This window comes from Lepidochelys olivacea (genome assembly GCF_965140295.1).
Source record: "Lepidochelys olivacea isolate rLepOli2 genome assembly, chromosome: 2".
Classification (NCBI taxonomy): Eukaryota; Metazoa; Chordata; order Testudines; family Cheloniidae; genus Lepidochelys; species Lepidochelys olivacea.
The window spans coordinates 61,858,903-61,876,223 of record NC_140412.1 but is presented as its reverse complement, the minus strand read 5'-3'; the positions used below and the strand labels follow the sequence as shown (position 1 = coordinate 61,876,223).

Genomic DNA, 17,321 nt, shown 5'->3' with positions numbered 1-17,321 from the left:
TTCATCCCAGTGAAATGTCTCTTCACTGGGTTTGTGTACTGTGTTTATAGTAATTTCTAAGTAGCTGCTTCTAAGAGAGGAATATCATTTAAAGTTCTGGGAATATCCAGCCTTAAATATCCAAACAGATTAAAAATGGTCAGTAACAACATATGCAGCTGCCCTTAAAATTGGTTTTAGTTTAGCTATTACTCTTTTCCAGGTATATGATAGTATAACAATTGCTCATTTGTGGCATTCTCATAGCACGTGATAGGTTTCCATTTATCTTGGCAATTTCTCCTTTTTGCCTTGTAAATATTTTGAAAACCTATTAATTTTTAAAAACATTATTGGATAGAATCACGAATTCATAGGTTGGTAGGCTGCTTTGCGGGATCCTTCTATACCTGCAGATTATATTATCTTTTTAATATCTCAAATTAATTTCTAGTGTATTCCTTACAGATTTGCTAAAAAATTGATCTTAATCTGGTTAGGTATGGAAATAATCTGTTAGCTGGCAAAGGAAAACCTGAATTAAATATTGCACTGTTAGATAAAACTGGCAAATGTTATTAACTAGTTCTACTAGAACTTCGCTCTTTGAACTATAGCACAATAATCTCTCACTTTGAGATTTTCTGCTCTGATTTGCAGCAAGAGGACTCAAACTGATATTTGAATAAGTAGCTCTGTTATTGAGCTACTATACTAAGATTAGTAGAATCTTTTGCTAGTAATTCTTCATATTGGCAAGATTTGAGCCAAAAATATTAACAGTAGTGAAGATTTGTAAAAGTGATGAATGGTTTTGGGTGCCTCAGTTTTTGTGTGATACCTTACAGGGGCCAGTTTTCAGAGGGTAGGGGCATAGTACTTTCTGAAAATAAGGACTCTTTAAAGTGTGTCCTATTGGGCACCCCATAATCATCACTTATGAAAAATTATCCAGTGTCTTTGTAGTAATAAATATAGCATCTGCAAATTATGTTGAAAAATATGTAAAAATAATCATTAGATGAACATTTCAGTCCTGGTATAACTTTGAGCATACCACATATTGTGAATGTATGTTTACATATCACAAAGCAGTAGCTGGATTATTAAAGAATGTGAGAAGAACCAATTCACATGTAATGATGTGCAACATTTAGCATGATTAGGAGAAATGAAATAAGCAGCATAGATACTCAATATTAAATCAAAGTATTTTACAACCTTTTTAACAGAGGATTTTGGAAACAAACACAGTCACGACACATTGTGTCAACTGTGTCATGCTTCAAGCTTTTTACCCTTGCTTTTTGTGGTATTTTCTGCTTTTTGCTGTGAAGGGTCATTGCTGACAAAAGCTTTCTGAGTGAAAAGTTGTTGGTAATTTTATTTCCTTGTTCAGTAAGTTCCAGGTGACCACTTTTCTCATTTCTAGCTCACATCATTGTTTTTTTATTTACTCTTTTGTTCCCATAGTTGGTGTGCCCTGAAAGTAGACCCGGTGAAATTTCTTGTTTTTGAGAATACACATGCCACTTGTGGGAATAAAATATTATAAATAGCTGTTTCCCCTCTCCTTTAGCTGACTTGAACATGATGCACAAGCAAAATGAAGATGCGTATCATAACCCAGAGGCAAGACACTATCAAGATAAAAGGGCTATTGTATCGGTTGACCAAAGTTTGGCCTCCCCAAGACCTGAGAACACAGAAGCATCTACAAATAAAATAGCAGGTTTTTAAGAATATTATGTTATCAGTTATAAACATTATTAGGTTTTCGTGGTCAAAAATTCTCAAGCTCTTGTACATCTCTCTTTTTCTGTCACTCATAAAACTGTCAATCATGCCTACCATGTGAGGCACACTCCCACCTCTTTCCCAACAGTCCTCTTGCCTTATTGTTGTTGGAAGCTGAAGTGGGTTAGCAGTGGCCCCTCCCCCTCTGGGTCAGTGGGAGCCACTCCGCCTCACTATGTCACAGGGCATTGCTCACGGTTGAGGAATCAGCTGAGTCACTCTTGGCTTGTAGCTCTGGTCAGCAGTTCGGGTAGAGCAATAGGCAGTCAGGGTCCTAGCCCACAATCAGGGCAGTGAAGGGGTGGTGGCTCGGACCTATGCTCAGGGTCGAGCAGCAAACAAACAGTTCAGAGGCCCAAGCAACAAGTTCTCTGGGCTCAGGCCGGAGTAGAGCAGCCAAGCACAGTCTTCAGGGGCGCAGGCAGGCTTAGAGCGCCCAAACACTGCCTAGGGGGGCTCTAAGACAAAACCTGTCCCAGAGGCTCTAAGACTCTGTGAGGTTAGGGGTCCAGAGCTCTGGCACCAGCCCGAGCCCGGAATTCTACACAGCAGTGAAACAGCCCTGCAGCCGGAACCCCGTGAGCCTGAGTCAGCTGGCCTGGACCAGCCAGGGGTGTCTAGTTGCTGTGTAGACATACCCTTAAAGACACTGAGCAAATTAGATGTTTGAGACCACAATGTTGGCTCTTTGTATTCAGTTGCTTCTTGTTAGGTGGGATTTCTCTGTAGTTGTTTTTTAATCAAAGAGATGGGGGCTGAAGTTTTGATGTTCAAGGCAAGGAAAAAGCTATTTTCGTAGGTTATGGGGTAAAGAGAGACATTATGACAAAGGGAAGTTATTTAAAAGTAATGGTCATAGTCATGTCGTTTATCCTACCTCACCCCACCATTTGCTGCTCTCTTGTGTTCTCTCTTGTATTAATATTTGTTTGGGTTCTTTGAGAGTTGTTTGGGAAATCACTAGACCAATAGAAAAGCCATGAAGCAGAGTCTTATATTATGGGGATGATTTCCATTTTTTTGCCTTACACTTTCTGGTAGAATAAATCATAACTGTTCCGATTAAGGAATAATGTCACAGAATTGGGAAAAGGAGATGATGAAAACACAAAGTTACAGGCCAGTAATTTCGCTGTCAGTTAAATTACTATCCTGTTAATTTTTAAAAGCATGTGGTTAGGGTATTTATTTGAGGAAAAAAATTAGATTGGGTATTTTTAAAAAATCTCCTATTGTGCAAATTCTGGAGAAAACTCTTTTTTTCCTGGAACCAGTAACTTAAAAACATTTTAACCCAGCTAATTTTGTTTGCTGTGTATGAGATTTGAAAAACTGAATATTTAGTTTGTTTACTTTGGGATGAAAATTTGGCAATGTTTTTTATGATTATGTAAAATGGTAAATAATAATGGCAGACTCTTAATTGTGACAACACTTCCTGGTGGTACTTAAAGTCAAGCAAGGCAATAGAGCCCTAGAGTGAAATTCACCCCTGTGCAGAGCGCAGGGGCAACTCTACCAATTTTGCCACCCCAAGCAGTTGCCGCCGAATTGCCACCACAGAGCACGGACTGCCGTCCCATTCTAAATGCTGCCCCAAGCACCTGCTTGGAAAGCTGGTGCCTGGAGCCGGCCCTGGCGGAGAGCCTGAATAGTGCTAATGTACCGTTTTTGTGGGACTTAAATCAGGGGTGGCCAGCCTGTGGCTCCGGAGCCACGTGCGGCTCTTCAGAAGTTAATATGCGGCTTCGGGGCTGGAGCTATAGGCGCCAACTTTCCAGTGTGCTGGGGGGGGTGCTCACTGCTCAATCCCTGGCTCTGCCACAGGCCCTGCCCTCACTCCACCCCTTCCCGCCCCCTCCTGAGCCTGCAGTGCCCTCACTCCTCCCCCTCCCGCCCCAGAGCCTCCTGCATGCCACGAAACAGCTTCAGGAGGTGCGGGGAGGGAGGAGGAGGTGCTGATCGGTGGGGCAGCTGGTGGGCGGGAGGTGCTGGGAGCTGGGGGGAGGGAGGAGCTGATGGGGGGCTGCTGATGTATTACTGTGGCTCTTTGGCAATGTACACTGGTAAATTCTGGCTTCTTCTCAGGCTCAGGTGAATTTCCCATTGAATGTCCTAGAGAAACAGATATATTCAGTTAAATTGTGAAAAGTATTCTATTGCATATAGGTTCTTATATGGTGTTCATCACTGTTTCTTCATCATCACTGTATTTATGATTCCACAAGAGGAAAACTAAATATGAATTTAACATTATAATGTTTTTGATGTTAGAAATTAGACAGGCATAGATTGTATACAAGTTTAAGGTTAGATTGTAACAGCAGCCTATGTATGCAGTCAAAAGGAAATACATGGGACTTGACTGCACAGGAGCTACCCAGATCCTGGATCTGGATGTAGGATGGGGTGTGTGCAGAGAGAGCATACAATTAAAGTGTCAGCCTAATATTTCCCTCAACCCCTCTGAGTGAGTGGGTGGGGAACAGATAGAGCCATGACTCTTCCACATACCTTCAGTTCACCATTCAACTGAGCAGGCTGGATCTGAGTAGAGAATGCAGTATCTGATGAAGGGCCAAGGCATCATATCCTACAAAAGAATGGCTATACTGGGTCAGACCAGTGGTTCATCTAGCCCAGTATCCTGTCTTCTAACAGTGGCTAATGCCAAGTGCTTCAGAGGGAATGAACAGAACAGGTAATCATCAAGTGATCCATCTCCTGTCGCTCATTCCCAGCTTCTAGCAAACAGCTAATAGGCATCCTGGCTAATAGGCATTGATGGACCTGTCCTCCATGAACTTATGTAGTTCTTTTTTCAACCTTGTTATAGTCTTGGCCTTCACAACATCCTCTTGCAATGAGTTCCACAGGTTGACTGTGCACGGTGTGAAGAAATATTTCCTTTTGTTTGTTTTAAACCTGCTGCCTGTTAATTTCATTTGGTGATCCCTAGTTCTTGTGTTGTGAAAAGAAGTAAATAACACTTACGCCACACATGTCATGGATATTATAGACCTCTATCATATCTCCCTTTAGTCATCTCTTTCCCAGATTTATTAGTCTCTCCTCATATGGAAGCTGTTCCAGACGCCCTGATCATTTTTGTTGCCCTTCTCTGTACCTTTCCCAATTCTAATATATCTTTTTTTGAGATGGGGTGACTAGATCTGCATGCAGTATTCAAGATGTGGGCATACCATGGATTTATATAAAGGCAATATGATATTTTCTATCTTACCTATACCTTTCTGAAGGATTTCCAACATTGTGTTAGCTTTTTTGACTGCTGCTGCATATTGAGTGGCTGTTTTCAGAGAACTATTCACAATGATTCCAAGATCTCTTTCTTGAGTGGAGCAGTTAATTTAGACCCCATCATTTTATATGTGTGTTTATATATATATATATATATATATATGTATGTTTTCCAACGTGCATTACTTTGCATTTATCAACATTGAATTTCATTTGCCAATTTGTTGCTCAGTCACTCAGTTTTGAGATACCTTTGTAACTCTTTGCAGTCTGCTTTGGACTTAACTATCTTGAGTAGTTTTGTATCATTTTGCAAATTTTTCCACCTCATTGTTTTCCAGATCATTTATGAATATGTTGAACAGTATTGCTCCCAGTACAGACCCCTGGGGGACCCCACTATTTACCTCTTTCCCTTCTGAAAACTGACCATTTATTCCCACCCTTTGTTTCCTATCTTTTAATCAGTTACTGATCCATGAGAGGGCATTCTCTCTTATCCCATGACAGCTTACTTTGCTTAAGAGCCTAAGGTGAGGGACCTTGTCAAAGGCTTTCTGAATATCTAAGTACGCTATATCCACTGGATCACTCTTGTCCACATGCTTGTTGACCCCCTCAAAGAATTCTAGTAGGTTGGTGAGGCATGATTTCCCTTTACAAAAAACATGTTGACTCTTCCCCAACAAGTCATGTTCATATATGTGTCCAATAATTCTGTTCTTTACTATAATTTCAACTAATTTTGCCGGGTACTGAAGTTAGGCTTACTGGCTGTTAATTGCTGGGATCACCTCTGGAGCCTTGTTTAAAAATTGGTATCACATTAGCTATCCTCCAGTCATCTGGTACAGAAGCTGATTTAAATGATAGGCTACATACCACAGTTAATGGTGCTGCAGTTTCATATTTGAGTTCTTTCAGAACTCTTGAGTGAACACCACTCTTGTCCTGGTGGTGTATTACTGTTTAATTTATCAATTTGTTCCAAAACCTCCTCTAATGACATCTGAGTCTGGGACAGTTCCTCAGATTTGTCACCTAAAAAGTATGGCTATGGTTTGGGAATCTCCCTCATATCCTCAGCTGTGAAATCAGATTCAAAGAATTCATGTAGTTTCTCCGCAGTGGCCTTATCTTCCTTGAGGGCTCCTTTAGCATCTTGTTTCAGAGTAGCAGCCATGTTAGTCTGTATCCGCAAAGAGAAAAGGAGTACTTGTGGCACCTTAGAGACTTACAAATTTATTTATAGATTCATAGATATTAAGGTCAGAAGGGACCATTATGATCATCTAGTCCAACCTCCTGCACAACGTAGGCCACAGAATCTCACCCACCCACTCCTGCGAAAAACCTCTCACCTATGTCTGAGCTATTGAAGTCCTCAAATCGTGGTTTAGGGACTTAAAGGAGCAGAGAATCCTCCAGCAAGTGACCTCTGCCCCATGCTACAGAGGAAGGTGAAAAACCTCCAGGGCCTCTTCCAATCTGCCCTGGAGGAAAATTCCTTTTCGACTCCAAATATGCTGATCAGCTAAACCCTGAGCAAATGGGCAAGATTCACCAGCCAGATACCCAGGAAAGAATTCTCTGTAGTAACTCAGATCCCACGCCATCTAACATCCCATCACAGGCCATTAGGCCTATTTGAGCATAAGCTTTTGTGAGCTACAGCTCACTTCATCGGATGCATCCGATAAAGTAAGCTGTAGGTCACAAAAGCTTATGCTCAAATAAATTTGTTAGTCTCTAAGATGCCACAAGTACTCCTTTTCTTTTTAGCATCTTGATCGTCCAGTGGCCCCACTGGTTGTTTAGTAGGTTTCCTGCTTCTGATATATTTGAATTTTTTTTTGCTGTTATTTTTTGAGTTTTTGGCTAGCTGTTCTTCAAATTCTTTTTTGGCCTTCCTAATCCTCTCTTCTTCTCCACCTGCTTTTGGAGAACAGGATATCCAGAGAAACTGCAACTCTAAAGGGTATGTCTGAGTCCATCTTCCTTTCCAGAGCTGCTCCTGGAGCACCACAGCTCTGAGCTAAGCCTTAGTTAGGGCTGAGAGTAAACTGTCAGCCTAACCCTTAATGATATCATTTTCAACAGACTAACCAGAGTGGCTGTGCTGAAAAAGATGTTAAATTAAAAATTCATAGTACAGTATGCTCATTACAGCTGTGGAATTTGACCTACTGAAATCTGTATCACTTGATTCTAATTATGCATTTTCTGTAGTGCCTATCATCCTGTTTTCTGAACATTAGTCTAATGAAGACGTTTTGTGTTGTTTTTCAAATTATATTCTGTTTTTTACAAATTTAGTATGTTTTAAGAACAGGTATTGAGTTATATCTGATAAGACTGCTGAATGGTAATCACAAGCAATGAAGTGTTGAACTTAGAAACTTTTTTGCCTAATTTAAAAAAAAAAAATAGAACTGTAAACCCTAGTATACATATGAAAGCAGCTGTATAGATTTGGTTGTGACGGACTGTGTTTTTCATCATAAACATCAGAATACTAACATGACCTATATATTCATTTATTTGTTGCTTGATATCCTAAAATCCTTTAGTTATTTGAATATTTTTATACAAACCCAAATAACTAACTAATTAATTGAACAATGAAACTCATACTAAATTCTGCACATAAAATATAAAAACTCTGTTTGAAAACTATTTCTATGATATCTTTGGATAATGTATATTGTAGGCTACCATGGGAGACAAATGTTTGTGTTTCTTTCATCTGGTTTTCTGTCTCAAAACTAGTTTTGATTATATTTGGAAAACTATCTTCTTCTAGGTTTTACGTTTACACAAACCTCTCCCTATGTTCGAGGTAACATATTTAGTGAGCCACCATCTGAACAACAACTTAAGCGGCAAGAGGCATACAAGAATTTTCTTCGTTTGCAGGTGAATGCATGTGCCAATATTACCCTGTTAAGCTGTATTTAAGCATCTGAGCTTTTTTACTTATCAAGGATTTTATCCAATACATGCTCTCGAAGACCCCAGTCCTGTACAGACTTATGCATGTGAGTAACTTCATGCAGATGAGTAGTCCCACTGAATTTCATGGGAGTACTCACATGCTTAAGTGTTTGTAGGATTGTGCCTGAATCAGCAAAGTGCTATAAACCATCTGAAATTAGAAAATTGATGCCATTAGTGATTGACTTAAATTCAGTTGTGTTTTTAAAAATTTTTTGAGTCCCCAAAGTGTGCTAGGAGCCTCATAAAAACGTGAAGACACAAGCCTTGTCCTTAAGAATGAACAGTCTAAATTTAATATGACACAAGTGAGCATCATAAGTAGAGAAAGAGGAAGGACAAAAGTGACAATAAGAACCTAGTTATTTTTAGTAATGTTTGTGCACAATAGTTCTGCTAACAGTTTTTTTTGTTGTGTAACATGTTTTATAGTGTAACAAACCAGTGCCACAATAGTTAAAAAGAATTGAGGAGGAAATATGGGGGGGGGAGGGAAGTTTGTTGTATATTATCATGTATGAAATTAATGTTGTTTGATCAATTTTAAAATTGTACCACAGTTTGGCATGGCTCTCTGTGGGAGAAGTGATTACGTTTTTTGTGTTCGGAAAAAAAAAAGAGAAAGCTTTCAGGTGTTTTATATACACCAAAAAGGTTTCAAGAATATTCAAACAGCTGGTCTAAACAAATCAACAGTTATATGAGCTGTAGTGCAGGAAAGTCCTGGAATTCCCTTGCAGTTGCCTTGTATGCTCCTTAATGCTACAAATGCAGGGTGTATCTACAGAGTGCCACACATGTAAACTTTGTTCATTGGATCACTAAGCTGTTATCCACAGATGAATGTTAGCTTTGCTCTCTAGATTGAGGAAAAGAGACTCAGGGAAGAAGCAGAGCGTGAAAAACTTAGAATTGAAGAAGAAAAAGAAGAAAAGCGACTAGTTGAACAGAGGAGCAGAATGCAAAAAGAATATGAAGAGGAACAGGAAAAGAAAAGAAGGAAAGAGGAGGAGGTGTGCTATCTAATTTTAATGATTATTTTCCCCCTTACCCCTAACCAGCACATTGAATCATTTGCATTTTGCAAACTCTAAGGAAGCTCATAAAATACTCTGTGTCAGAAAAAGGCTTGTGGAACCTCACTGGAAAACTAGAAAGTAGGTGGGCCTCACAACTAGTCAGCAAAATCCTTCCACTTTCCTTAATCTTAGAAGAACACCATCAATTTGAAATCTAGTCAGATTTTTTTTTAAAATAGTTGAAATATAGTCAAATATTAAACCTGTCTCTGGGCCTAATGTCAGTTTTTGTGGTCTTACAGTTATGTTTTCTTATTTTAAGAAAAGATTTTTTTTTTCACCTGCTGCTGTGTTAGCACAGAGGAGATTGATCATACAGGGGAATGCAGAGTACAAGACCAAGTAAACAAACTGAAAAATAGGGAGGTATTTTTTCTCTAATCTTTTAGTTGTAGAAGACTTCGGAAATACTTGTAAATATAGTAGGGGGGAAATATTGCAGAGGAAGCATGATTTTTAAAAAAAGTTGGCAGTGTTCCTTTGGAAAGGGCTGGAATACTTATTTTTGAAAAAAAGCAGTAATTTCTTGACATTTGCCCTGAACCAAGTGGTAATGAAAATTGTTATCAAGGTGTGCAATTTTAATGTAATTCAAAATAAAAAGCTTAGATGTATTTTTCAGTTTTAAAAAGCTGAATTAATTTGATTATATTTCTTCCCATAGTTAACTTGGGATAGATAGCTTGTGCCCTTGTCTTACGTGCAGTGAAGTAACACCACCTCTAATCCTCTGCATGGCTGTGTAAAACCTACGTAGACCATAGGCTAGAGCGTGGCATGGGCCACAGTCCCAGCATTCCAGATTCTGCCCCCTTGCTCCCATTTATGAGCAATTTGGTGGGATGGGTATGGGACTGATTAACAGAGATGGGCTGGTATAATGAGGGAAATGAGCTGCACCCATTAAAGTATTGTTGCAACTTTCCTTCAGGAACAGGGGAAGAATTTTGACTGAGCAACAGTTTATTTTTGAGGCTCCTGTGGGGGTGGCTTAGCTATGTACCATTGTTTACTCAGGGCTGAGTCTTAAAAGCCTCTGAGCCTCAATCTAGCTCTGAATGAGACCAATGCATCAGAGGTGAAATCCTAGCCTTTCTGAAGTCAGTGAGGGTTCTGCCATTGACTTCATGGGAGCGAGGATTTCACCTCACATGTTTGAGGTGTATGGCAAAAGTTCTAATTTGAAAACTTTGTTCATTAGATCATGTTGTTTTTCCGTTCATATTTACCTCTCAGATACAATTTTAATTTCTCAAACAAAATAAAAAACTTTAAAAATATTGATTATTTTTTGTTTTTATTCACCAACAATATTTTCTTTACAGCAAAGATTAAAAAATGAAGAGCTAATTCGCTTAACTGAAGACAGAAGAAAAGAGGCTGAAAAAAAGAGGAAAGAGGAGGAAGACAAACAGAACGAACAACTTAGACAATATTATGAGCGAGAAAAAATAGCAAAGATGGAAGAGGAAAAAAAGGTGGTACACTTTAAGGACTTTGTAAAGTCTAAACATATTGTCCTATTTTATTTTTAGTAAGACAATTGCTAGAAAAATTGAATCATGATAATAAACTGCAACTGTTTTCTAGCAGCTGCTGAAGGCCCTGTCTTCACTAGTGCTCCTGTTATATCTACCAACACTAGCAGTGGTGGGAAATTTTGACAAAAAACCTAGGATATGCACAGAGAGACACAATGGGTGAAGTAATGTCTTTTATTAGACCAGCTTCTCTTGGTGAAAGAGACAAGCTTTCAAGCTTACACAGAGGTCTTCACATCTGGAAAAGGTGCTTAGAGTCTCACAGCTAAATACAAGATGTAACATTTCTTAGCATAAGAAATTAACACATGTTGCAAGAGACTATTCAAGGTGAAAGTGTGTAGTTAACACCTCTGCAGTCATAGGACAAAGGAGGGTTAGTGGGTTACAGATTATTGTAATGAGCCATAAATCCAGTGTCTTTATTGAGTCCATGATTTTTAGTTTCTAGCAAAGTTATGAATTTAAGCTCTTAGGCTCATCTTTTGAAAGCATTGTGCAGGTTTCCTTTGAGTTTGAGAGCTGACAGGTTAGATATAGAATGATCATTTTGTGAAAGTGTTTGCCCACAGGTAATACGGTGTTTTTGTCTTTTGTCATTTTTCAGCATGAGTTCATTTGAGAGCACAGTGATTGTCTTGTTTCACCCACATGGTTGTTATTGGGGCATTTTAGTGCACTGGATGAGGTCCCACTGTGACGGGATCTCCAGGGTACAACCTGGAACTGGGGTACTGCTGTGCCCACTTAACTCCCAGCCTGGGCTGTCTCTCACAATGCTTTGCTTGTGACAAGCAGCAAACCCCTCCAGGAGCTTTATTCACTCATCACAACAGCAGGTGGAGCCCCACACCTAGCTAAATTGCACGAGGGGACCCAAAATCTCTCATGAATCACACAGAGAAAGGCACCAGCCAACTCCCCCGCAGGTCCCCAGCCTAAGACCCCAGAGCTGTACCATCTTGCCCTGGTTAGAAGTCTGATAAGTACAAGTTTATTACCCAGTCTGCCCCTCCCTCCATGTGGAGGGGACACGAACCAGCTTTTGTTCAATAAGCAGAGGTTTCCCAAGCACTTCAAGCAGAATATATTGTTTTCGGTAAAATATAAAATAGGTTTATTAGCTACAGAAAGATAGATTTTAAGTAATTCTTGTAAGAATTGTAGATTGTAAGTGGTAGGCATAATATGATGTTACCAAAATAAAATAAAAATAAATGCACAATCTAAATTGTAAACTTTATCACACTAGACAGTATTTCGATCAAGCAATGTTCTCACCCCACTGGATGATCTTCGTGTTATTGGCATCCTGGTTGTTTCCAGCGTAGGTGGGGGAGGAGAAAGGCCCCCTCATGCTGCAACTCTTCCTTATGTTATACCCTTGGCCCAGGTGCCTGGCAGACACTAGCTAGGTGTGTCCTGATTGGCTTTGCTGAGTCACAGTGAACAAGCAGCCCCCAAGTCACAGTGATTGAGCAGTTCCCATTGTGTGGTGCTTGGATAGTTGAGTCACACAGTTGATTAATGGGTGGTCAACACCAACCTGGGCAGGAATCTTTTGTATACCACTAATAAACTTGCAGCATATTTCAGTAACAACCATATAGCACAATCTCATAACACACACTAATGATATGCATATTTAGACAGAACCATGGGTTTCAGCAGATCAGTACTTTTTGTATGATACCTTGCATGGCATGCTTTATATGAAATATTACAACCAAATATGAATGATGAATATCGGGGCTACAGGTTGTTTTTCTGAGGTACAGGTGTTTTTGTGTTTTATCATTTTTTTGCATGAGTTCATTTGAGAGCGTGATTATCTTGTTTCACCCACATGGTGGTTGTTGGGGCATTTAGTGCAATGGATATGAGGTACACCACATGTGATAGGCATGTGTAGGACCCATGGATATTGAAAGGTGTGCTGTGGAGGTTGTTGATCTTTGTGGCAGTGAAGATAGATCTGTAGATTTTTCATCTGCTGTTCTGGCAGGGACTGCACCACTTTGAGTTTGTGTATCCTGGTCTGTGGGGAGCTTGCTTCTGAGGATGAGTTTGGAGATGTTGGGGGGGGATTGTTTGAAGAGCAGAAGAGGGGGGGTTGAGAGAGATTTCTTTCAGGATATGGTCCCCATTGAGTATGGGTTGTAATTGTTTAATTATACCCTGTATGGATTCCAGTGTGGGGTGATAGGTGACAACTAAGGGTGTGCGGTCAGACGCTGGTGGGGTTGTTGCGGGGTGGTGGTTTTTTATATGGAGGCAGGTTCTTTTGGGGAATTTTGGTGGCCCATTCTATAATGCAATCTGGTGGAGTGTCCTTGTTTAGTGAAGGTGGTTTTAAGGTGTATGTTGCAGGCTTTCTCCTCAGAACATATTCCGTGGCTGTAGGTAAGATTTCTTGGTGTGTTAGAGGTTGTTACTGGATCTGTGAATGTAGATATAGTGATCTGTGGGTTTCTTATATATAGTTGTCTGTAGGGTTCCATTGTTGAAGCTGATCATGGTTTCCAGGAAGCTGATGCTAGTGTGGAAGCTAGAGATGTTTGATGGATGGTTGGTGGTTGCTGAAGTGGTGGAAATCTGTGAGTGAGTTTAGGTTGTTTGTTCAAGGGATGAAAATATCATCAGTCTATCCCAGGTATATAATTGGTTTTGTGTTGCATATGTCCCAAATTTTTTCCTCAATGTGGCCCTTGAAGAGGCTGGCATATTTGGGAGCTGTCCAAATACTTATGGTTGTTCCCATGGTTTGGACAAAATGTTTGTTGAATGTAAAATTGTTATGAGTGAGGATGAAATGGATAAATTTGGTGATGTGTTTGGGGTGGATATCTGAGTGTTATCTATTCTCTTGTAGATATGAGGCAGGCAGCAATGCCATCATTGTGAGGGATGTTGACATATGGGGAGCGACAACCATGGTGACAGGGATGCTGTTCTGAGGGAGGCTGTTGGTATTGCGGAACTGAGGAAGTTGATTGTGTCTTTGAAGAAACCGGGAGTTTGTGTGATGAGTGGTTAGAGGATGGTTTCTCTGAGTCCCGGTATTCCTTCAGCAAGAGTGCCATGGCCACAGATGATGGGTCTTCTTGGATTCCCTTGTTTGTGTATCTTGGGAAGCAAGTAGAAGGTCCCTCGGGTGGGTTTGTGGGGGATGAAGTTGTAGAGTCTCTCTCAGAGATTTTTGGGGAAGGATTTGATACTATTCTTAAATTCCTAGATGAATTGTGGTATGGGTTCTTCCTTGAGTTCTTTTTAGAAGGTTGAGTCTGAGAGTTGTCAGTTGGCCTTGTTGATATAGTCATCATGGTAACGGACTAATATATGATTAGTATAGCTGGTCAGAAAATGTCTTCCATTATGGAAAATTTTGATTTTTTTTTTTTAGCAAAAAAATTGAAAACCAGAATAGTTCGATTCAGAAATGCCTCCATGGTACCTTAGGGCAGTTGTAGATTGGATGTCTTATGTCTCCATTTTACTGTGTAGGCTTAGCTCCCTGGTTGGACTAAAGTCTTTCATGGTGTACCTGATCTACCCGTTTGCTGAGATACAGATGCAAGTAAAAACGAAGTAGGATAAATTATGAGCCTAAGAACAATATCCTTTTAAATTTGAGATTTGATTGATTGTGGTCTAAAATTTTTACCCAGTTCCTTTCCTCTTCCCTGAATGATGTAAGCAATCCTCCACATTTAATAGTAGTGGACATTATCTAAGTGAAAGACAGTTGGCTTATGTCACAGATCCAGTCGGGTGCCTCCTGCCAGCCTCCCACCACATGCTGTGATGAGAATCCAAGCCTCTGGATCCCCAGGTGCTTTCAGCCTTTTGGAGTTTGAATGGAAATCCAGCCACTCCCCAATCTTAGAGTCCATAGGTATGCTCTCAGGGCAGAAGCCTGCTATCTAGCACTGTCTCCTGAGAGGCAGAACCTGCTGTCTAATTGCCTAAGCCCTTTCATGTGTATTGATGACCTTTCAGACTTCCTTGACTCACACCCTACCCCAGAATCCCTCCCCAAAGTGTGAGCATTCTGGTTCATAGTTTAATTCTCTCTGAAAGTGTGTGATTGTGTGTGTGATCTGCTTCACAACAGATGCTTTGCCCCAAATTTAGCACCTTATTGCTCTTTTAATTAAAGACAAAGAACAAGAGAGTACAGCTCATATATAACACGACAAACATCCTAAACCCAATATCCCTTTCTAGCCATCTGTGTTCATGAGGGTCTCATGTAGGCTTTATGTACTGGGTTGGTTCTCCCGTATCTTGAACTGGAAAAATTGGCTAAAGACCCCAAATAAATTAGCTCCTCCCTTTTTAAAAGCTTCCAGTCTTCTTTGTCAGGTAACTCCCTTGCCAGTATTGCCAACTTCCTCAGGTGACTGTAAGGCATCCTCTCCTGTGACAAACCAGGTCTCCTGGGTAGGAGCTATCTTATTGTCTAAAACAATTACATTTCAGTGGTTCAACATTTTAAGTCAGTAACCCTCTTTTGTTGTTTGTTTGCCACTAGCCTTTGAAATTTCATCTCAACATGGAGACAAACAGAGGAGGCAAAAGCCTGTACATTCAAAATTGAGTTTGCATCTCGATAAAGATACATACAGAGAGTTCATGATCTCACACAGAATTCATAGAATACACAGACAGATTCTCATTTTGTCATAGATTAATTTCACTGTATGTGTGTGTATTGGAGAAATATTGTACAAAAATGTGGTAATTGAATAGAAGAAAAAAGAATATGTGACTTAGCTAATTATAAGGTTTAAAAATGATGACTAAATAATTAGAACTTGCATAAATTTTATAAAGGTAATTTCTGTAAGTAGAACACAAAATACATCTAAGAACTAATTACAAAGGCTGAAATCTTTATCATGATTATATGTAAACTAAAAAGTACAATAGTTTTGTTAAAACAAATAGTCAAACGTTGAAAGCAAAATATGTAAATGCTACAAATAAAATAAAAGAAGGCAAATGAAAGGATATTAAAATACAGCTGATAAATATATTTAAAGCATCTTATGTAGAATTAAAAGCTTCAATAAGCTTTTATTTTAGCCAGCTCCTCCTTTTAAAATAATAATTTATTAAGAATTAATAGGAAACTTGTTACAATCTTGCACATTTTCTGATTTTCAGTTTTCAAGGCAACCTTCTCCTGTCATTCCTGCTCTTCAGAACAAGTCCTTAGAGAAGGAAGAGAGGCCTCCTTCTGTTGAAAGCCATATGTCTTATTACACGCAAGTATGGTTCTTTATATTTCAAACTTAATAATTAGTGTACAAGTGGTAGTGTGTGAAAATATCAGTGATCAGTTACAGTTTTGACAGAACAGCGCAAATAATTTGTGATGCACTTGCCATAGCCAGTCCTATACCTGTGACATTTGGTGTGCAAACTTTTTGAATTCTGAAGTATTTTTTTTTAAATCATCTGCTCTGTCTAAATTCTTAAATGTATTCTGGATATATTCTTTCTGAAGGGGTCAATACCCCCTTTCTATTTTATGTAAAATATATAGGCAATAACTGAGATGATGGGATGGCTTTATTGCTAAGATAGTGCAACTTCTGAACTGACATTTGTAAATTCTCAAGTTCTCCCTTGCATCATAGAATCACAGAAATATAGGGCTGGAAAGGACCTTGGGAGGTCATCTAGTCCCTGCACTGAGGCAGGGCCAAATAATCCTAGGTCATCCCTGACAGGTGTTTGTCTAACCTGTTCTTAAAAACCTCCAATGCTGAGGATTTCACAACCTCTGTTCCTCAGTCTTCTTTTCTCGAGACTAAATATGTCCAGTTTTTTTTAACCTTTTCTCATAGGTCAGGTTTTTTAAACCTTTTATTTTATAATTTTTGCTGCTCCCCTCTGGACTCTCCCCAGTTTATCCACATCTTTCTTAAAGCCTGTGCCCAGAACTGCACTCAGTGCTCCAGATGAGGCCTCACCAGTGTTAAGTAGAACAGGACAGTTACTTCCCATGTTTTACATACAACATTCCTTTTAATACATCCGAGAATGAGATTAGCTTTTTTTGCAACTGCATCAGTTTATCCGCCTTTAACCCCCTTATATTTTTCAGTGGTACTACTGCCTAGCTAGTTATTCCCCTTTTTGTAGTTGTGCATTTGAGTTTCTTTCCTAAGTGTAGTACTTTGCACTTGTATTTATTGAATTTAATCTTGCTGAATTTAGACCAGTCCTCTAATTTGTTTTAGTCCTTTTGAATTCTAATCCTATTCTCCAAAATTCTAGCAATCCTTCCCAGATTGGTGTCATCTGCAGATTTTATAAGCATACTCTCCACTCCATTATCCAAATCATTAGTGAAAATATTGAATATTACTGGACGCAGGACAGATCACTGCCAGAGCCCACCTGATATGTCCCCCGCACCCCCAGTTTTACAGCAAACCATTGATAGCTACTCTTTTTAAGTATGGTCTTTCAATCAGTTTTGCAGTAACCTTAGAGTAATTTCATCTAGACCATATTTCTCTAGTGTGCTTATGAGACTGTCATGTGGAACTGAATAAAAAGTCTTTCTAAAATAAAAATATATCACATCTGCAGTTTTCTCTTCCCCCATCCAAGACCAATAACTGTGTCAAAAAAGGAAGTTTAGGTTGATTTAGGT

General features: G+C 39.4%; 1 protein-coding gene across 4 annotated transcripts in view; it reads left to right on the top strand.

Moving 5' to 3' along the window:
- The window catches only part of CSPP1 (centrosome and spindle pole associated protein 1), a 178,537-nt gene that overhangs the window by 98,375 nt on the left and 62,841 nt on the right, over positions 1–17,321 (top strand). For 3 of the 4 annotated variants that reach the window (XM_084619082.1, XM_084619080.1, XM_084619081.1), the window contains exons 17-21: positions 1,559–1,711; positions 7,841–7,953; positions 8,895–9,044; positions 10,436–10,588; positions 15,821–15,925. In XM_084619082.1, coding sequence (XP_084475208.1) covers positions 1,559–1,711; positions 7,841–7,953; positions 8,895–9,044; positions 10,436–10,588; positions 15,821–15,925 — 674 coding nt within the window. The remainder of the gene's footprint in view (positions 1–1,558; positions 1,712–7,840; positions 7,954–8,894; positions 9,045–10,435; positions 10,589–15,820; positions 15,926–17,321) is intronic. The other variant, XM_084619083.1, reaches the window with a different exon arrangement.